Source organism: Pimephales promelas, chromosome 8 (assembly GCF_988280905.1).
Source record: "Pimephales promelas chromosome 8, fPimPro1.hap1.1, whole genome shotgun sequence".
Classification (NCBI taxonomy): Eukaryota; Metazoa; Chordata; class Actinopteri; order Cypriniformes; family Leuciscidae; genus Pimephales; species Pimephales promelas.
This window is the reverse complement of record NC_142776.1, coordinates 38451846-38471282: the sequence shown is the minus strand read 5'-3', so window position 1 is coordinate 38471282 and position 19437 is coordinate 38451846. Positions and strand designations below refer to the sequence as shown.

Below are 19437 nucleotides of genomic sequence, written 5' to 3'. Positions count from 1 at the left end.
AACATTCGAAATTCTATTTTAAGTTAAATTAGAAGTTATTTTTAACGGTAGTGTATATCAAAAACAATTATATTTCTGAAACTCCACTGTATTGAGCGATCAGTGCAATATCAGGGCTGCTCTTCTGGCTCACATTTCACCAACCCTCCAAAAAAACTAAAAACAAAACGTATTTTGCATAAAAAAAGCATATTTTTATACCAGTAGGTTTTTAAAAATTAGGATTAAGATGAATTAATTTTCCTCCAAAGGTTTATTACCTTAATGCATAGAAGTGCATGACGAATCCCTTTAGATTCTGATCGTATACACAAATACTTAATACATACAGCATATATACTGTATATACAGGTGAAACTGGAAAAATGAGAATATGGTGCAAAAGTTCATTTATTTCAGTAATTCAACTTAAAATGTGAAACTAAAATAATATATAGAAATATTTCAAGCCTTATTTGTTATAATTGTGATGATTATAGTTTATATGAAAACCTTTTCACAAAATTCTAATTTTGAATTTGTGGTTTTCATAAGCTGTAATCCATAATCATCAAAATTATAACAAATAAAGGCTTGAAATATCTCACTATGCATGTAATGAGTCTATATAATATATTAGTTTCACCTTTTAAGTTGAATTACTGAAATAGATGAACTTTTGCACCATATTCTAATAGAGCCAGACCGATATTATCGGCCGATATTAGGCATTTTCCAAACTATCGGTATCGGCAGTCATAATGGCCGATAAATGAATATTTCAACAATAAAATTAAAACGGAAGAAACACGCTTGAACCATGTCATGAGTGTTGGAGTTGTATAGTTTGTCCACCAGAGGGCGCTCTACACCGTTCCTGTTGGCAACACTCGTTGAGTTGGTCACGATACATACATTGCTTGAATAACAATTAAAAGAACATCCCCATCAGTTCTCTAAACTCAAATAAGCATGACAAAATTTGTGACTACCATGTCAAATAAATAAATGAAATATCGGCCGATATATCGGAATATCGGATTTTAAAACACCAAAATGTTTGTATCAGTATCGGCCTTCAAAATCCTTTATCGGTCCGGAGTTTCACCTGTATATGCAGAATAGAATAGATGATTGGTATATTTATGATTAGGCACTATTACAGATGTAATATCTGGTCATTTTAGTGTCATGATATAAACAAACTGCTCACACGAGGAGCAAATCAGAAAAAAATAAAATAAATAAAAATCTCATTAAATTATTCAAGTCCTTGAACTCCATCGTCTGTGATCTTTCGGAAATATCCCCTCATTAATCTCAACGAGCGATAAACATCCCTGCATAATTAATGATCCTCCCAGACGTGTGTGTGTGTGTGTGTGTAAACTTCAGCTGTTAGTCTATCTGATGTCCTATTTCCAGAGGATTCACGCCAGCGCTTCACTGGCACTCGCTGGCGTCCCGAGAGCAACTGCAGTCTTACATACAGAAACTACACTGTGTTAACATATAATAAAGCTGAAAATATGACACACAGCAATGCAGAAGCGCGTATGCACCAGAACATTTACAGTAACTCGAGTGCAAGAAAACAAATTGTGTTTATCAGTGTAGCGAGTTATCCAGGGAATCCAATCTGGAACAATATCCACCTCAGAGCACATTATGTTGATCTGCGGACACGCTCCATTACTTCAAGTGTGTTTGTTAAGTGCTCACCAGACCCCACCAGAGCGCATCGGCGTAGGTCTCGAACATCTCATTATCCTCCTTCTCCGCGAGGTACACCAGGAACGAGGCCAGGATCAGACACAAGAAGCCGATGTACCAGGCTGTGATCAGCTCCTGTGAGGGCGCATACATGCACAGGACCAGCACATCAAAATCAAGTGTCAATGTCAAATGTCAAAAGCCTATGATTGATGGTGCATAATATAGACTGTGCTTAAAGAGCCCCTATTATGTATAATATTATAGTATTTTGATTGAGTGATTGATATCTTTATTTTGAACATGTAAATACAAGAAAAAAAATAATGCAATATAAAACTCTACATTAACTCTATAATATATACTCTATAATAACTTTACATGTACAAAAGGGAGTAGGAAGAAGTAAAACGTGTGTTTTCCTTCATACCCTTACTACTATATTTAAGGAAATGGCTACAAAATAGATCTATAATCAATGAAAATATACATATATTACACATACACAACAATATTTATACACATATTAAAAATGATTCAATATTATTATTAGCACGGTGTTTCTTTGTACCTCTGGAATATAATTTCTTTGCAGATCTTTTTTATAATGGAGTATGTTTGGACACTGCTTTAACTTACGGAGGCGTATTGCATTCACTTGAAGAAAAAAAATCTACTTTTTTTCTGAATTAACGAGTTCATTTTCCATGAGAAAAAAATTTTGCTCTGTTTTTCTGAATTAACGAATTAATTTTTCATGAGAAATTTTTTTTTGCTCTGTTTTTCTGAATTAATGAGTTAATTTTTCATGAGAAAATTTTTTTTGCTCTGTTTTTCTGAATTAATGAGTTAATTTTTCATGAGAAAATTTTTTTTTGCTGTGTTTTTCTGAATTAACGAGTTAATTTTTCATGAGAAAAAAATTTTTTGCTCTGTTTTTCTGAATTAACGAGTTAATTTTTAATGGAGTTTTTTTTTGCTCTGTTTTTCTGAATTAATGAGTTAATTCAGAAAAACAGCAAAAATGAATTTTCTCATGAAAAATTAACTCATTAATTCAGAAGAATACAGCATTTCAGAAGAATACAGCATTTCTAGTTGTTTTCGTGGATCCGTGTGAATGGGTTTCGTTTTGACAATGCTGTCGTCTATACGCAAAAAAAAAAAAAAAAAAAGGAAAAACTTCTGTTTTAAGCAGATCATTGTTGTGAAAAAGTACCCTTATACTGACATTATGCAAATTAGTTTCAAACCGTAGGTTCGTACAGGAACTGAGACTGGAATTACTGGCAACTCGTTTCTTTCTTTTAAGAGACAATAACATTTATTTGCACTTCGAACTTTTTAACTTCGCAGACCTTTTACATTCACAATCAGCTGTATTACATACATAAAAGATAATCATCGAAAAAGCACTTTTAAGGGGTGGTATAATGTCCTTTAGTTTCCACATAAATCTTGGATGTCTCCAGACTGTGTGTGTGAAGTTTTAGCTCAAAATAACCATCAGATATTTTTATATAGCATGTTAAAGTTGTCACTTTTTGAGGGTGAGCGAAAACACACCGCTTTTGTGTCTGTCCCTTTAAATGCAAATGAAATGGCGGAGTTCATTTGCATATAAATTGGATTTTTCATCTTATTTATCAAAACGTTAGATTTTTCATTTTATTTATCAAAACGTTGGTAAAAAAAATAATAAATATGAAAAGAGAATTTTTCAAGTCGAAATCCCAGCGAGAACAACAGCTTGTGTCCTTTTACCTCACACACAAATGTACAGAAAATGTCCATGTTTAATTAAGTGACAACAGGAAATCTCTGAATGAATAGTTAATGAATTTAGGTAGCAGTGTCTATCTTCTAGTCATTGATTAGCATATTCTGTCATGATGATCTATAAATCGCGTTCCCGGGGGCGGGGTTTATGTAAATTCTAGGGTGTGTGATGTCACTAACCGGACAGTTGTAGTCCTTAAAACGCCATTTGTGTAAAAGTAAATATCTCCCTTAAATATCTCTGTAACTTTGCGGATGTTGTTTACGCTAAAACAGCAACATTACACACTAACTACAGTTAGAAAAGTGAAATCATAATCAACCGCCCCTTTAATAATAATAATCGCGATGAAAACATACGCTATCATAATCAAAATCACTCCAAAACACAACACAAGCGAACTCCTGAAACAAGCCAAAGAAACCAGAAACTATTGAAGAAACCCACTGCACAGTTTCTGCTGTGTCAGCGTCAGTGTGTGTGTTGTGTTCACTCCTTCACCCGCTCCTCAGTGCAGGCCGGAAACGGGACACCGCTTAAACACGGAGAGACACGGCGACGTTTCGCCCCTGCGACTCATTTTAGACCGAGAAACGCACCGCAAGCACATTCACACACTTTCTTGCCCTTGAGAGAGACGTCTCCTGAGACTGAACTCACGACAGCAACTCGATGAATGACAGCACACTTTAATCAGACTCAGGTCCTCAGGCGATCCACTTCACCGGCACCGGAAACGGCCAGTCCACAGAGAAACGAGTGGAGTTCACTTTGTTATGGATAATATGACAAGCCGTTTTAGAGTTCACCTCAAAATGAAAATTTCCTGGTAATTTACTCACCCACTGCCATCAAAAATGTATGTATTTCTTTCTTCAGTGGAAAAGAAATTGTTTTTTTTTTTTTGAGGGAAACATTTCAGGATTTTTCTCCACACCACGGACTTTAATTGCAACAAACAAGTTGAAGTCCAAATCAAAGCAATTTCAAACGGCTCTGCACGATCCCAGCTAATGAACAGGGTCTTATCTAGCCAAACATTTTCTAAAAACAATAAACATTTATTACTTTTTAACCTCAATTGTTTGTCTTGTGCTGGTCGGCGACGCGCCGCCAGGGATTAACGTTACATCATCATGTTTTCATCACCTATTTTCCTCTTTGGTTTAATATTCCCGGCACGAATTAGCCTATTAAGCAAACTATGCAGGTATCTCACAGACGGCTTTCCTTTCCTCATGTCACCCTGCTAGCATGCAATCCCTTTAAAACTCATTTATATTTCAGCATGTTTACTGACAACATGCAATTAATATAATGTGTCCGTTTGTTCGAGAAAATGTGTTTTTATCACCGACACAACAGCCGATGTTCCCCGTGTGAACGTTAGTGCCTCTGGTGCTCTTCTGGCGAAACATTTTACTTTATTTAATTTATTTCTTTGTCGGAATGGTATGAAACTGTAAAGGTTAAATGCTCCTAAATAACTTGTGTGATCCTCACGGCCAAAAACGAGCACATTGGAAATGAATGGGAGACGAGTTTCCTCTAGTGGAGGCGTTTGGTACTGCAGCCGAACTAAATCTGATGTGATCTGAAAGCTCATTTTTTTGAGATATAAAGCTTAAATTCGGAACACAACTTGTTTAGATCTATAGTATAGCTATATATAAGATATATGTGTTTTTTCTTGCAGTTTTAGAGTAGAGTTTGAAAATATATATTCCACATGCAAATTTTAAATAGGTTTTTTAGTGCATTTTTTTCAAAACAAAAAAACAAAATTCTGTTACATTTTCATGTACACTTTTTAAAAAATATTTCACAGCATTAATCTGCCAAGTGTCGTCTTTGCAAAGAGATCAAACTGAAGTCTGTGCTTTAAAAGCATTCAATATTTACGGGATTTAGTTTAAGTTCAAAATAAAATGTTCAGGTCCCATGCTCAAAAAATTAATAAATGAATGATAAATACAGCGTAAATATAATTTAGTCTAAAAAAATCATTAAAACATTAAATAAATTAAAAAAACATTATCAAACTAAAATATATAGTACATTCATTCAATTGAAAAAAATAAATAATTTTTTTTGGAGTGACAAGTGGATTAAAACATCTCAAAATGTTCAAATCTGACCCCTGAACTTATGATTAAAAGACATATTGCATGATGAAATTCGAAACAGTCAGTTCTCCGTCTGTGGCCATGAGCCCTGCACTTACAGGACTAGTTTATGTCTTTCCAAGTGTTATCGATCGCAAACCTCCATCCGACACTTCATCAGGACGTCTCATTCAACATCTCGAAACAGCCGCACAGAGCCAAAGGACGACCTCTCAAACACACTCGAACAATGGCTTGACGAATGACACATGACAGAACGACTGATGTGGTTTCAATCTCTGCAAGCCTCGAAACCAGAAAACCTCTTAAAATCATATCTGGTCTATTTGCCATTTTTCTCGAGGGCGATTGAAACAGGATTGAAAAATATGTGATTACTTTGCAGTTTAGAAATTGGGTAATGTTGATTCATGCTTCTAAAAGACCTCAAAATATCTGTTTAAAAAGTCAACTAACAATGCATAATGTGATTTTTTTTTTTTTTTTTTTTTTTTTTGCACATGACGCTCAAAAACGAGGTTTTAAATTTAGATTTTTCTCTGGAATAACATGCACTGATGAATCCATGACAAGAATAAAGCAAGTTAATAGAGTCAATGCTGATGGCATGGATATTCAGAGACATTTTTATTTTATTTTTATTTTATCAGGACTTGAGAAGAAAAAAAACAGGCCCAAAATACGGGACGTCCCAGCTAATTGGGGACATTTGGCAACCCTACTGGTTCCTGAACAGTTTTTCCAGGTTTATTTACCTTGCTGTGGGCGTAGACGACAGACCCCAAGAGTTTCCATGTCCCTCCGCGGCGATCCATGCGTATCATCCGCAGGATCTGCAGGAACCGGAGACTCCTGATGGCGGAGGTGGCGAACACATTCCCCTGCGTTCCAGCGGCCAGAACCGAGATGGAGGCGATCAGAACCATGATGTCTGAGGAACACAACAACGGATGCGAAGAAAGATCATGCTGGATCGCACTGAATATACACTCGTATTTAACATTAATGTGACACACACTTCTTTATCTCTGAATACTTGCTTCTGATTGGTTGGAATAAATATGTTTAACCCTCTGATTGTCCTCGGTCATTTCTGACCGAAAAATTTTCTGTTTTGAATTATTAAAAATCACAGCTTCATTGGAATGTTACGAAACTAACATTTCTGGCAATAGGTATGTGATCACACAAAAAAAAATTGAGTTCATGATCTGAGCAGAGGTGGAAGTAATGAATTACAACTACTCAGATTACTGTAATTAAGTAGTTTTTTCGTGTACTTGTACTTTTATGAGTACATTTTTTAGTCTGTAATTTTTCTTGTACTTGAGTACAAATTAAGTTAAGTAATGTACTTCACTACTTTAAAAATCCCATTAATTACAAAGTACTTGTACAATTTGAATTCAACAAATATTCAAATCTTTGACCAGCATTTGGGTATCCAATGGAAATAACTGATCGTGGGCGGGCCAATAAAAAGCCCGGTTCCTGGAGAGCTATATTCGTCCTCACACGTCCTTCAGTTTGTACACTCTAAAAAATGCTGGGTTGTTTTAACCCAATTTTGGGTAAAATATGGACATACCCAGCCATTGGGTAAAAAATGTCATTTAAAAATGTAACCCAATGGCTGGGTTTGTCCATATTTTACCCAAAATTGGGTTAAAATAACCCAGCATTTTTTAGAGTGTATTTTAGTGTTATCAAAGAACTTTGCCGTAATGGACATGGACATTCGAGACACTGAATTCATTGAAAATTCAGAAGAAATACCAGATGACGAGTGCCCATGACCCCACATGGAGGAGTTGTTCTTATACAGAGGAAGGAAAGGAGACAGTGTTTTTTTTTTTATAGAAACTTTGTTTCTGCAGTGATATGTGATAGTTCAGTTGTTTTTGTTTTTAAAGTTGGGAAGACCTCACGATAATTTGACTAAAAACATCACTTGAAACATGAGCTTCAGCATTACTCAGGTGACAAGCACATATACCGTAATAAAGATTTAACATTGTAAACTTAGATTAAAAAGTTATATTGTATGTCATTGTCAACACATTGTTTTATTAATATTGAATCCGTGTTTTAAGCTTAGAATGAAGAGTTTAATAATGACTCTTTCATAAAAACAGTATCTTGCCGGCCATGACCCACTGGCATAACAGTGTAACTGCACTGATTGACAGTCTGTCTAGATGGTACATTTGTGTCAGTGCTAAATGCTGATAACTTTTGAAACTTTTGAAATATTAGTAGGGTACTTTTGGAAATCTTTATTGTAAAAAAAATAAGAGAAAAAAAGAAGTTTATACATAAAATAACCCAATAAGCTTATTTATTTTGCATTATAATTCATTAATAATAATAATAATAATAATCATATTAGACCATTTTTATAACTTGGTTTCCATAAAAGTAAATAAATATCACAGGCTAAAAGTAATTAGTAATTAGTACTTGAGTAGTTTTTGAGAGGGGTACTTTGTACTTTTACTTAAGTACATTTTTAACACCAGTACTTTTGCTTGTAATCGAGTATTATTTTAGGAACTACTTCTACTTGTACTTGAGTACAAATTTTCAGTACTCTTTCCACCTCTGGATCCGAGCATGCTAAGTGGTCGTAAAAAAATTAGTCACGATTTTAGTCTTTGGTCAAAAATGACCCCCATAGGAAATGAATGGGAAATTGACAAAAATTCACAATTTTTTATTTATTTATTTTTTACAATTGTTTAATAAGAAATAGTTTTTAAGATTGTTTCAATTATATATTCAAATCCACCAAAAAAAATTTGTTCATAAACAGTTGGGGAATTCACATGTCTCTCCATAGAGAGCTGTACATAGTTACAACATGATTCCACGCCTTTTCTCTATACTGTAACCAGATGGTGCTAATTTTCTTAAAAAAATATTTCTTTTTCTGAAGGCCTAGACTCTATATTAAACTAAAATACTGCATTAATATTTAAAAAAAAATATATATATATATATATATATATATATATATAAATATATATATTTCTATTGAAAAAATAGACCATAAATATTGCATAAATATTTATAAATTTAATCAAATTGTCTCAAAATCCTAAATTAAAAATAATAAATATTATAGAATAAAAATAAATTGCATTGGTTTTACTGGGATGGAAGAAGTTTCATTTTTTTAAGACTCCGGTCACTTCTGAGGACTCATAAAGGAAGACCGCAGAGGGTTAATGCCAGATCAGTTTAATAAGAGTTCCATATTAACTGTTTTCATTAAAGTGCGCACACACACAAACACAAGAGAGAGCAAACTGGACTTCAGATTTACTCACCGATAACACAAAAAGGTTTCCGTGAGAATTTGAGTCTTCCTCTCCATCCTCTGTAGCGACAGCAGCATCCGGCGGACCAGATCCTCACGATATACTCCACTCCGAACACCACGATGGTCACGATTTCCTACACACACACACAGTTAACATGACACTGAACAATCCACATGTGTTCTTCATAATCAGTGTGATCTTACGTACCAGGATGTAAAGCGCGTCCTCAGAGCTCTTCTCATATTCTCTGATGGTGGAGAACACAGACAACACCAGACAGGAGAAGACCAGCAGGAACCTGCGAACACAAGAGAAAAACCAGTTCACCTGATGGGCACAGTCAGACCACAACTGGTGAACATTATGAATGTCTTCATCTAAAGCTTACACTTAAAGGCTGAGTGTACATGTGTAACCTCACACCACAATAAAGCAGCCACATGAGCTAACGGCGCTAAAGCCACATGAGCTAACGGCGCTAAAGCCACATGAGCTAACAGCGCTAAAGCCACATGAGCTAACAGCGCTAAAGCCACATGAGCTAACGGCGCTAAAGCCACATGAGCTAACGGCGCTAAAGCCATATGAGCTAACAGCGCTAAAGCCACATGAGCTAACAGCGCTAAAGCCACATGAGCTAACGGCGCTAAAGCCACATGAGCTAACGGCGCTAAAGCCACATGAGCTACCAGCGATAAAGCCACATGAGCTAACAGCGCTAAAGCCACACGAGCTAACGGCGCTAAAGCCACATGAGCTAACAGCGCTAAAGCCACACGAGCTAACGGCGCTAAAGCCACATGAGCTAACAGCGCTAAAGCCACACGAGCTAACGGCGCTAAAGCCACATGAGCTAACGGCACTAAAGCCACATGAGCTAACACCGATAAAGCCACACGAGCTAACACCGATAAAGCCACACGAGCTAACAGCGCTAAAACGACATGAGCTGCTAAAGCCACACGAGCTAACGGCGCTAAAGCCACACGAGCTAACGGCGCTAAAGCCACACGAGCTAACGGCGCTAAAGCCACACGAGCTAACGGCGCTAAAACCACATGAGCTAACGGCGCTAAAGCCACACGAGCTAACGGCGCTAAAGCCACACGAGCTAAGGGCGCTAAAGCCACATGAGCTAACGGCGCTAAAGCCATATGAGCTAACGGCGCTAAAGCCACATGAGCTAACGGCGATAAAGCCACATGAGCTAACGGCGATAAAGCCACATGAGCTAACGGCGCTAAAGCCACATGAGCTAACGGCGCTAAAGCCACATGAGCTAACGGCGCTAAAGCCATATGAGCTAACGGCGCTAAAGCCACATGAGCTAACGGCGATAAAGCCACATGAGCTAACGGCGATAAAGCCACATGAGCTAATGGCGCTAAAGCCACATGAGCTAACGGCGCTAAAGCCACATGAGCTAACAGCGCTAAAGCCACAGATGAGTTACAGCGCGACATCAGAGTTACTGATACACACACTACATGTACATTATAACATCAGAACACACTGACCTCAGACATTAGTAGTTTGACTACCTAATTTCTTTCGTTAAGTCATAAAAGTTCAATTTCGGTTGTTTTTTTACTAAATGAGATGCGATCTCTTTCAGATTCTGTTTGTTTTTTACATTGAAGGCAAGAACTAACATATAATAAACTAATAAATAACAATAAATGTAATAAAAATTACTAAAACTCTTAGTAAATTTAAAGTTGAAACAGAAAATGTTAAAGAAAATCCAGCGTTTAATGTTGTTTATGTGTGTGGTGTTTTTAATATGCTTTAACACACACCATGTGTAAGTTGATAAGTGGACAGCATTGCTGAGTATTTCCTCCTTAAAACTGAACACGGTTCTCAAAAACACGCTGACGTCACAAACCACCTTGTAACCAATCAGATCAACGTGTGATCGACAACCAGGATCTGAGTGAGTGAGTGGAGGCAGGGCTCATTTGCATATTCATAGAACCGCGCATACTAAATGAGGAGAGGGTGTCGAGTTACAATCAAGATATTTTAACACAGGATTTTTTTTTCAATGGAAAAATGTTTAATTTTTAAAGATGAGTTTTAAGGGATAAAATAATTGACTATGGGGGACTTTAAAAAAATATATAAAGGAAAAAATTTATATGAAATAAAAAAAACAGTTAACTATTAGATGTGTTAGATCTACACAGTTTCATTAGAAAGCACAAAACATTAAAGACAAATTATATTTAAATAATATCTCATTCAACAAGCTATCATTTGCAGGGTCTGCTCAACACACACATACGTTGCCCTTCCTGTCACAATAAACAAATAAATAAATAAAAATATATTATAGTATATATGAAGAGTTCAGATGCAAAAGCCTCTAAATGCCATTTGAAATTTTCTTCTAAAATGATCATTTTTATCAAGCTTGTATTTTTAAGTTCAGTAATTTCACTTAAATTACAATTAATAGGTAATTATCATTGCCATTTAAGTGAAATTACTGAACTTATACAAGCTTGATAAAAATGATCATTTTAGAAGATTTCAAATGGCACTTAGAAGCTTTTGCATCTGAACTCTTCATATATATATATGTGTGTGTGTATATATATATATACAGTGTATAATATATAAATAAAGAAAAGAAGAAAGATGGCAGCAGTAATATGCTACAGTTTGGTATTTTGTGTATTATTTTCATATACTAAGTACTTTGGTGATATAATGTTCCCCTGCAGTGCAGAGATAGACGACAGGAGTGTGTGAGCGCTGTGAATCTGATTATCTCCACAAGGTCACAGAGGAGGTTCATGGAACGGTGAGAATCTAATATTCACTGTGATTGATATTGATATAGATATTGATATTGATATTGATGATGCTGTACTGATGAAACACGACACTCTTGATTTCTCACAGGATCATCTCAGTTTAATCCTGGAGGAAGAGTGTTACGCCAAACACAGATCGCAGACGAGTCCTTCTGATTCTGCTCTTTAGCTCTATTCACACACACACACACACACACACACACACACATCTTGCTCAGCGGATTCTCCTAATGAACATCAAAGGAACACGAGTTACAACTGTTGTGTTTAACCAGGAGTAATTAGCTGGTGATTAGATGAAAAGAACAAGACACACACACACACACTGTGTGACAGATAGATAGATGTTGGTTTATCTCCATCACACAAACACACACACACACACACACACACGATCGTACATTAGCGCGCTCATTAAACCTCCTGCGTTAATGTTTCTTCTGTAATTTACAGTAGGATTGTGGAGGCCTGATGCTCCTGAGCTCCTGATTACAGTAATTAATGACAGCTGTGTGAGACTAATGACGAGAAGCTCGTCACGACCCTCTGAAGACACACAGCTCACAGTGACACGACAAATATGATCAAATATGAGTTGCTGACACACAGATCCGTCAGGAATGAAGATTCAGGAACAACCCAAACCTGATACCAAACCTCATCAAGGATTTAAAGAAGTGTTTCACTAATACTGTACATGTGATTACAGTTTTGTTCGATTGCTAAACGACAGTGAATGTGTAAAACTCTAACTCCAGTCTGCACTACCAACAGATACACACTTCATATCACCTGCAAAACACACTCCAGCAACACAACTCTTACTGTAACACACACTCAAACACTACACACCCCTCACTGAGATAACACACACTCACTCAGAACACAAACACTCGCCTCAAACACCAATACAGAAAATACAAACTCTTCATCTTTACATGAACAATTTCTTCAAAGAAAAGGGTGACATTCACATGATTTATTAACATTTTTAGAACATTACAATTATAGTTTTTTTTATTCGCTTTGGTACTATTTTCACAAGTAAGGTGTACATTTTCAAAACTCTTAGTGCTAATATCACAACAGATCATCAAAAGTGCACTTTTTTCAAACATTTCATCATGTTTTCAACTGTGTTAGTACAATTCACACAATCACAAAGTATCCTTTCACAGCACAAAATAAGTGTTTCATCTACATTATTGTTTCATTCACAGTAAAGCTCTTACTATCAAACTTTTGATTTGCATCTCTTTTTGTTCAGTTTAATACTTTTGTCTATTATTTAATCCAACAGATCTTATAATGGTTAATCAATTAATCATTTGGTAAACCTATAGATTTTCATTTCAGCAATATACAGTATATGGATTTTGAGATCTACAGAAATAAAATGTGTGTTTGTATGAATATTTAAATTACATGTAACCACACATGATAGCTAATTGATTTCACACAATTGGCCACTATATTATACTGTAAATGATTGTCTTCATTGATACTTCACTTGATTCCATATATGATGGATATTTGGAAATTATAGATTATGTAAATGTTGGGTACTGTAAGTGTATTGCCTAATGTTACAGTAAAACTGTGTAATCTGTCTTTTACAGTATATTCATTTCAGCACGTCTAAGGCCGATTTGAAACATGTATCTCGCATTGTTTGCTGTTGGATGAACTGATTGTTAAAAGTAAACTGAAAGAAGATCATATTGTTGTGTTTCAGTGATTAAACCAAATGTTCTCATTACATATTACAATAATCTTGTGTTTGAAATAATGATGATGTGGACTGAAAACATGTGCAACGGACTGAAAGCATTACATCAGGTTTTGAAAGAATGACTAGCTGCGTTACAAGTGTCATCAGTTTGGATTTTTGTACTAAGAGTTTTGAAAATGTACACCTTACTTGTGACAATAGTACCAAAGCGAATAAAAAAAACCTGTAATTGATTAACCATTATAAGATCTGTTGGATTAAATAATAGACAAAAGTATTAAACTGAACAAAATAGATGCAAATCAAAAGTTTGATAGTAAGAGCTTTACTGTGAATGAAACAATAATGTAAATGAAACACTTACACTGTAAAAAATTTGGAGTAGGATTTACTTGAAAAAACCTTGCTAAACGATCTCACTCACAAAATGCTAGTAAATTTACAAAGATTTGCCAAGTAAAAACCTAAACATATTTATCGGTAGCTTTAATTAGAAATCTTTAAGTTAAATTTACTTGGAATGTGGAATTAAGTAAACTTTACAAAAAATAAGTAATTTTAACTCGGCTTGTAAAAGGCTGATTAATACCGATTTCCTTTGCCTTTGTATTACACTTCACTAAAACAATTATCTTGAATTTTATTAGTCATTTATAGTATGTTCTTTACTTAGATCATCTAAGTAATTTATATATACATCATGTCAGACTTTAAGCCTTATGTGAATGCAAACACCTCAATACTTGGTAGACAATACACAATGGTGGTAACATTTGATGGGTCGTTTTTGTGTTTGAATGTGTCGTTTTAAGCAAAAAATTTACTCGAAATGTCACAAAATGGCAATTTACTAATACTGAAAACAAAAATCAATGATAAAACAGTGTAAATACAGCTGGAAACCAGTGAAAAATGAACCTCATTAATTTTTACTTAATTTTACTTAATTTTATTGAGTTGATATTACACTTTCATTTATACTCGCTTGAAATAAGTACTGATATGGAATTTACTTAGTTTTTGCCTGAACTAACTTTTTCAAGTAAATTACATTGGGTTTTTTCACTAGTATTTACTTAACCAAAAAATATTTTTTTTACAGTGTTTGTGTTGTGAAAAGGATACTTTGTGATTGTGTGAATTGTAACACAGTTGAAAACATGATGAAACGTTTGAAAAAAGTGCACTTTTGATGATCTGTTGTGATATTAGCACTAAGCGTTTTGAAAAATAGTGAAAATAGTACCAAAGCGAATTAAAAAAACTGTATCACTGTAACATTTTGAGCAGTTTGCTTCAATAATCTGCAGTCATTTACAGAATTACAGTAATGTGAAAAAAAAAGTAGAAACTAAAAGTACACACTGTAATTCGACAAATAACTGAGGGGCTGATCCTCCTCTCTCTAGCATCAGGACACCGGTGTTGTCGCACGCCCAGCTGAAATTGTTTGAAAATCAGCAGTGTGTGTCTGTGTGAAATTTATTCTGTTTTGAATGTGCGGTTTACAGTTTTGACAGCAGTGTGTTCGGATTTGAATAAAATCTGTAAACCCACAGTGTTTTGCAGGTTGTGGTTAAGGTGATAAGTTTTTGAAAACCGTGTTCAAGCGATGAAAAACAAACTAGAGTTTGGACCACATGAACGGCTTCTGTGCAGACTGTGGTTAGAGTTTTGCACAAGTCGTGCTCACTGTCGTTTAGCAATGGAAAAAAAACTGTAATAACAAGAAAACAGTTTTTTTTTATTCGTTTTGGTGCTATTTTCACAAGTAAGGTGTACATTTTCAAAACTCTTATAGTGCTAATCACAATAGATCATCAAAAGTGCACTTTCATCATGTTTTCAACTGTGTTAGTAACTCACCAAATCACAAAGTAATCACACATTGAGTCAGTTGCACTTGCTGAGAAAAGTATTTTGATATTATAGTTTTTTTCCGATTGCTAACACACAATTTTGCAAACTAGTCTGGTTTTATCAAAATACAAAACCACACACCCAAACTGCAAAATACCTCATATATCTTGCAAAATAAAGCACTGCAAACGAAACTATACATAGCATTATCAAAATCAAACTTTTGCATGAACTGCACTCAAAAAATGATTTTAGCTCTTTGTTCAATTTAATAATTGACACAATCCTTCATAGAAGTGATTCCAGCTTAAATTCATTAAATGTAATCAATGTAATCTTTTAAAAAATTGATTTACCAATTTTTTTTAACCCTTGTGCTGCATTAGATTTTTAACACCGTTGAGTGCATTAAGGACCAAAAATGGCCACATATTAAACATTGCCTAAAATATTATATATTATTATTATTTTCCACTTTTACCAAGTTAAATCTTTTAACCAGCATCAGTCCTCATCATAACTACCAAAAATGTATTCAATTTCAGGATTTTAACCCTTTAATTACCAGTTTTGTTTGCGAAACCATCGATTTGTATAAGAGGAAAACACACAAAAATTAAATTATTTTCAATAAACTAAATGCAAAGAGAAAACTTTAGATTTGGATTATCACAGTCCCACTTTGCAAAAAAATCCCACTTAGCGCGTTAGAGACCAAAAATGGCCACCTATTAAATATTGCCTATTGCCTAAAATAAGGTGCATTTCCACCCATAGGGAATAAATATGTAGTGACGTCATCACTATATAATGCAAATATAATGCTTTTGCTTCAAAATGAAAGGATGTTTGTGCAAAAATCATGTTTCATGTATTACTGACAGCCTCAGATTTAAACAACGTTTTAATGGGTTTCAATGGGCCATTTTTGGTCTTTATGGTGCTGAGTGTTACTATTTGATCTACACAGTGTGTGTTATACATATTTTGCAAAATGGGATCACATTTTTTACATGTATCCAAAAAGTCACAATTTTGCCAAATTTCATACCATTTGCATTAAAACAGCCAAAATGGTCAAAGAAATTAAACTGCAAAAGACCAAAAATGTCCCTAATGCAGCATAAGGGTTAATTGAGTCAACATGAATATTTTTCGTTCGTCTTAAACGGATGTCACTCAAAAAATGAATTTTGGCCTCTTGTTAAAATAATTAATTAAAATAAGCAAAAGTAACATGATTGTTTAATATTGTCACAACTTCATTGAATTGTGTTCAATCAACCTAATTCATTTGTGTGAAATCTACATGAATCATTGTTGTTGACATCTAACTGGGCAGTGGATCAGTAGTTCCCAGCATGCTTTGCAAGGGACTGCATTAAGGGACTACATAATTTATGGAAAAAGTGTTATTTTATGTGTTTTTCAGTAAATGGAAAGACGTTGTTAGTTAATGTTAATGAGTACTTTCTGTAATGTTTGCCATTATGCAGAAGAGTGGTGACCGTGTTTAGGTCAGTATTGTGTTCAGACTCATTATTATATTATATGTGCTTTAAACCTCCTGTTCAGGCTGTAAGTAAACCTCACTTACAGTCCTGCACAAATAATATAATATTATATGTAAAAAAAAATGGTTTAATTCAAATGAACACTGAAAGTGTCTATCATTAGAAGTGACCATAGAGTCAAAATAACTAAAATTATAATGTTGGTGAATTAAGGCAGGACAAAACTAAATGTACAAAACTTTATCTAGTAGGAATGACTAAATTAATTTAAATTCATACAACAAGATTACAACAAATTATTTCAAACTAATTTGAATTTGTTGGAAAAATGTAGCCTAATTCAATTTCATGGAAAACCTTTCCTTAATTTAATTAAGTTCGTTCAACAGATTATTTTTAAGTAATCTAATTATCGTCTGGTGTCGTTTAAAGCCCTTTGAAGCTGCACTGAAACTCTCATTTGGACCTTCAACCGTTTGGACCCCATTGAAGTCCATTATATGGAGAAAAATCATCAAAAACCTTAATTTCTTTTCGACTGAAGAAAGAAAGACATGGACACCTTGGATGACATGGGGGCGAGTAAATTATCAGCAAAAGTTTTTTTAAAGTGAACTACTCCTTTAATGGCCAAAATAATGTTATAATATATATTATAAACGGGTGAAACTCGAAAAATCGTGAAAAAAGAGTTCATGTATTTCAGTAATGCAAATTAAAAGGTGAAACTACTATATTTAGTATATAACTATAATGATTTATACATTTTTGCATTTAAAATTTCATGTAATATTCAATAATCATCACAATTATAACTTTTGACGATATTCTGATTTTTTTTGAGTTTCATGTATTTCTCCTGTATGTTGTGTTACTCTAATAGGACGCTCGTTCTTTGACCCACAAAACTGACTCGGCTTCATTTCACAATCCGCAGCCGATAATATTGTGAAATATTATGATTCAAATCAGCAGTTTTCTATGTGAATATATAATAAAGTGTAATTTATTCCTGTGATTACTCCAGTCTTCAGTGTCACATGATCCTTCAGAAATCACTCTAATATGAGGATCTGATGCTCAAGACACATTTATGATTAATTAATTCAAAATATGAATTATTTCAAGCTTTTGGTTGAGTACATTCCCACTAATCATATTATTTTTAAGTCTTTATACAAACTTAATGCATAAATATACATTATATGCCACATAAACAGCAGCAAATAAAGATGAAGGAAGGAAACGAGACCGTATCTTTTGTACATAAATTAGTTATGAAATATTCACAACTAAATAAGGGTGTAACTGTTGCTTTTTTAATTGCGATATATTATATGTATAGTGGATATTAGTGATAATATGTATTGTGTATACACTCTAAAAAATGCTGGGTTGTTTTAACCCAATTTTGGGTCAAATATGGACAAACCCGAAATGTTGGGTTAAAAATGTAATGTAAAAATTTAACCCAACGGCTGGGTTAGTCCATATTTGACCCAAAGTTGGGTTAAAACAATTAACCCAGCATTTTTTAGAGTGTAGTTAACAATAAAATAAAAATTACTATGTGAGAAAAAAATCAAGTTTTCAGAGTTTTAGTGTCAGTACTAGATTAAATGTGTGAGGTGTGTGTCTCCTTCATCACTGTAATGTGTGGCACACGAAAAGCTCCCTATAAACCAGCTCATGAATCAGTGTGTGTGTGTGTGTGTGTGTGTGTCAGTGACGACCGCAGGGCAGACTGCCCGAACACGTCTCTGTCGGCCGGAGACCATGCAGCTTTTTTCACAGGAAACTTAAATGGTGGTGCCTGATTCACACCCGAGCTGAGAGGTCTCACACACACACACACACACACACACACACACACACACACACACACACACACACACACACACACACACACTGCCTAGAAAGATAGAAGCTAGACATTTACAGGACAATGTTGTCACATGAGAGACGCAAGTGTCATATTAATCATATCATAACACACACTTAAATAACACAACTTTACCTCCTTTTGGTGGTCAGCATAAAAAATTTGCATGTTAAATTCTGCATTATATATATTTATTCGCAAATATGTTAACAAAGACTAATCTGTCTGCCTGTAAAATATGAAACGGTGAAATACTGTAAAAATGCGGCGTAACTTGAGACGCTCTCTGAGTCTATACATCTATAGGCTATCATATACAGTAAAATACTATTTTTGGAAGTGAAAAATTACATTTTATAATTTACATTGTAAAACATAATCTGTAATTCCCAATATTCTTATGCCACACCTTGATGGTTTCTAATTGAAATCACACGTTTCTTCATAGTTTTTTGTTATCAGTTATGTACATTAAGGTTTTATGTTCCATCTTATGCTGTGAAATGAATGTGTTTTGCATTATTTTAGGGTCATGTGTGCTGTTTTGCTTAAGATGAACTGCTTACTGATTGTCAGTATATTAGAAAGTTAGATCAACAGATTTTAGTATTTTGGTAAATTAGCATATTTCTGATGCAAAGAATCCTGAATGAAATTATACACAACTGCTGTCAAGATTGATAATCTCTTGATCATCAGATCCTCA

General features: G+C 34.5%; 1 protein-coding gene across 3 annotated transcripts in view; it reads right to left on the bottom strand.

Annotated features, from left to right (window-relative positions):
• kcnq2b (potassium voltage-gated channel, KQT-like subfamily, member 2b) overlaps positions 1 to 19437 on the bottom strand; it is a 50017-nt gene that overhangs the window by 23678 nt on the left and 6902 nt on the right. For all 3 annotated transcript variants that reach the window (XM_039654004.2, XM_039654015.2, XM_039654008.2), the window contains exons 2-5: positions 9129 to 9219; positions 8928 to 9054; positions 6354 to 6529; positions 1702 to 1827 (exon numbers count right to left, since the gene is read on the bottom strand). In XM_039654004.2, the coding sequence (XP_039509938.1) occupies positions 1702 to 1827; positions 6354 to 6529; positions 8928 to 9054; positions 9129 to 9219 (520 nt within the window). The remainder of the gene's footprint in view (positions 1 to 1701; positions 1828 to 6353; positions 6530 to 8927; positions 9055 to 9128; positions 9220 to 19437) is intronic.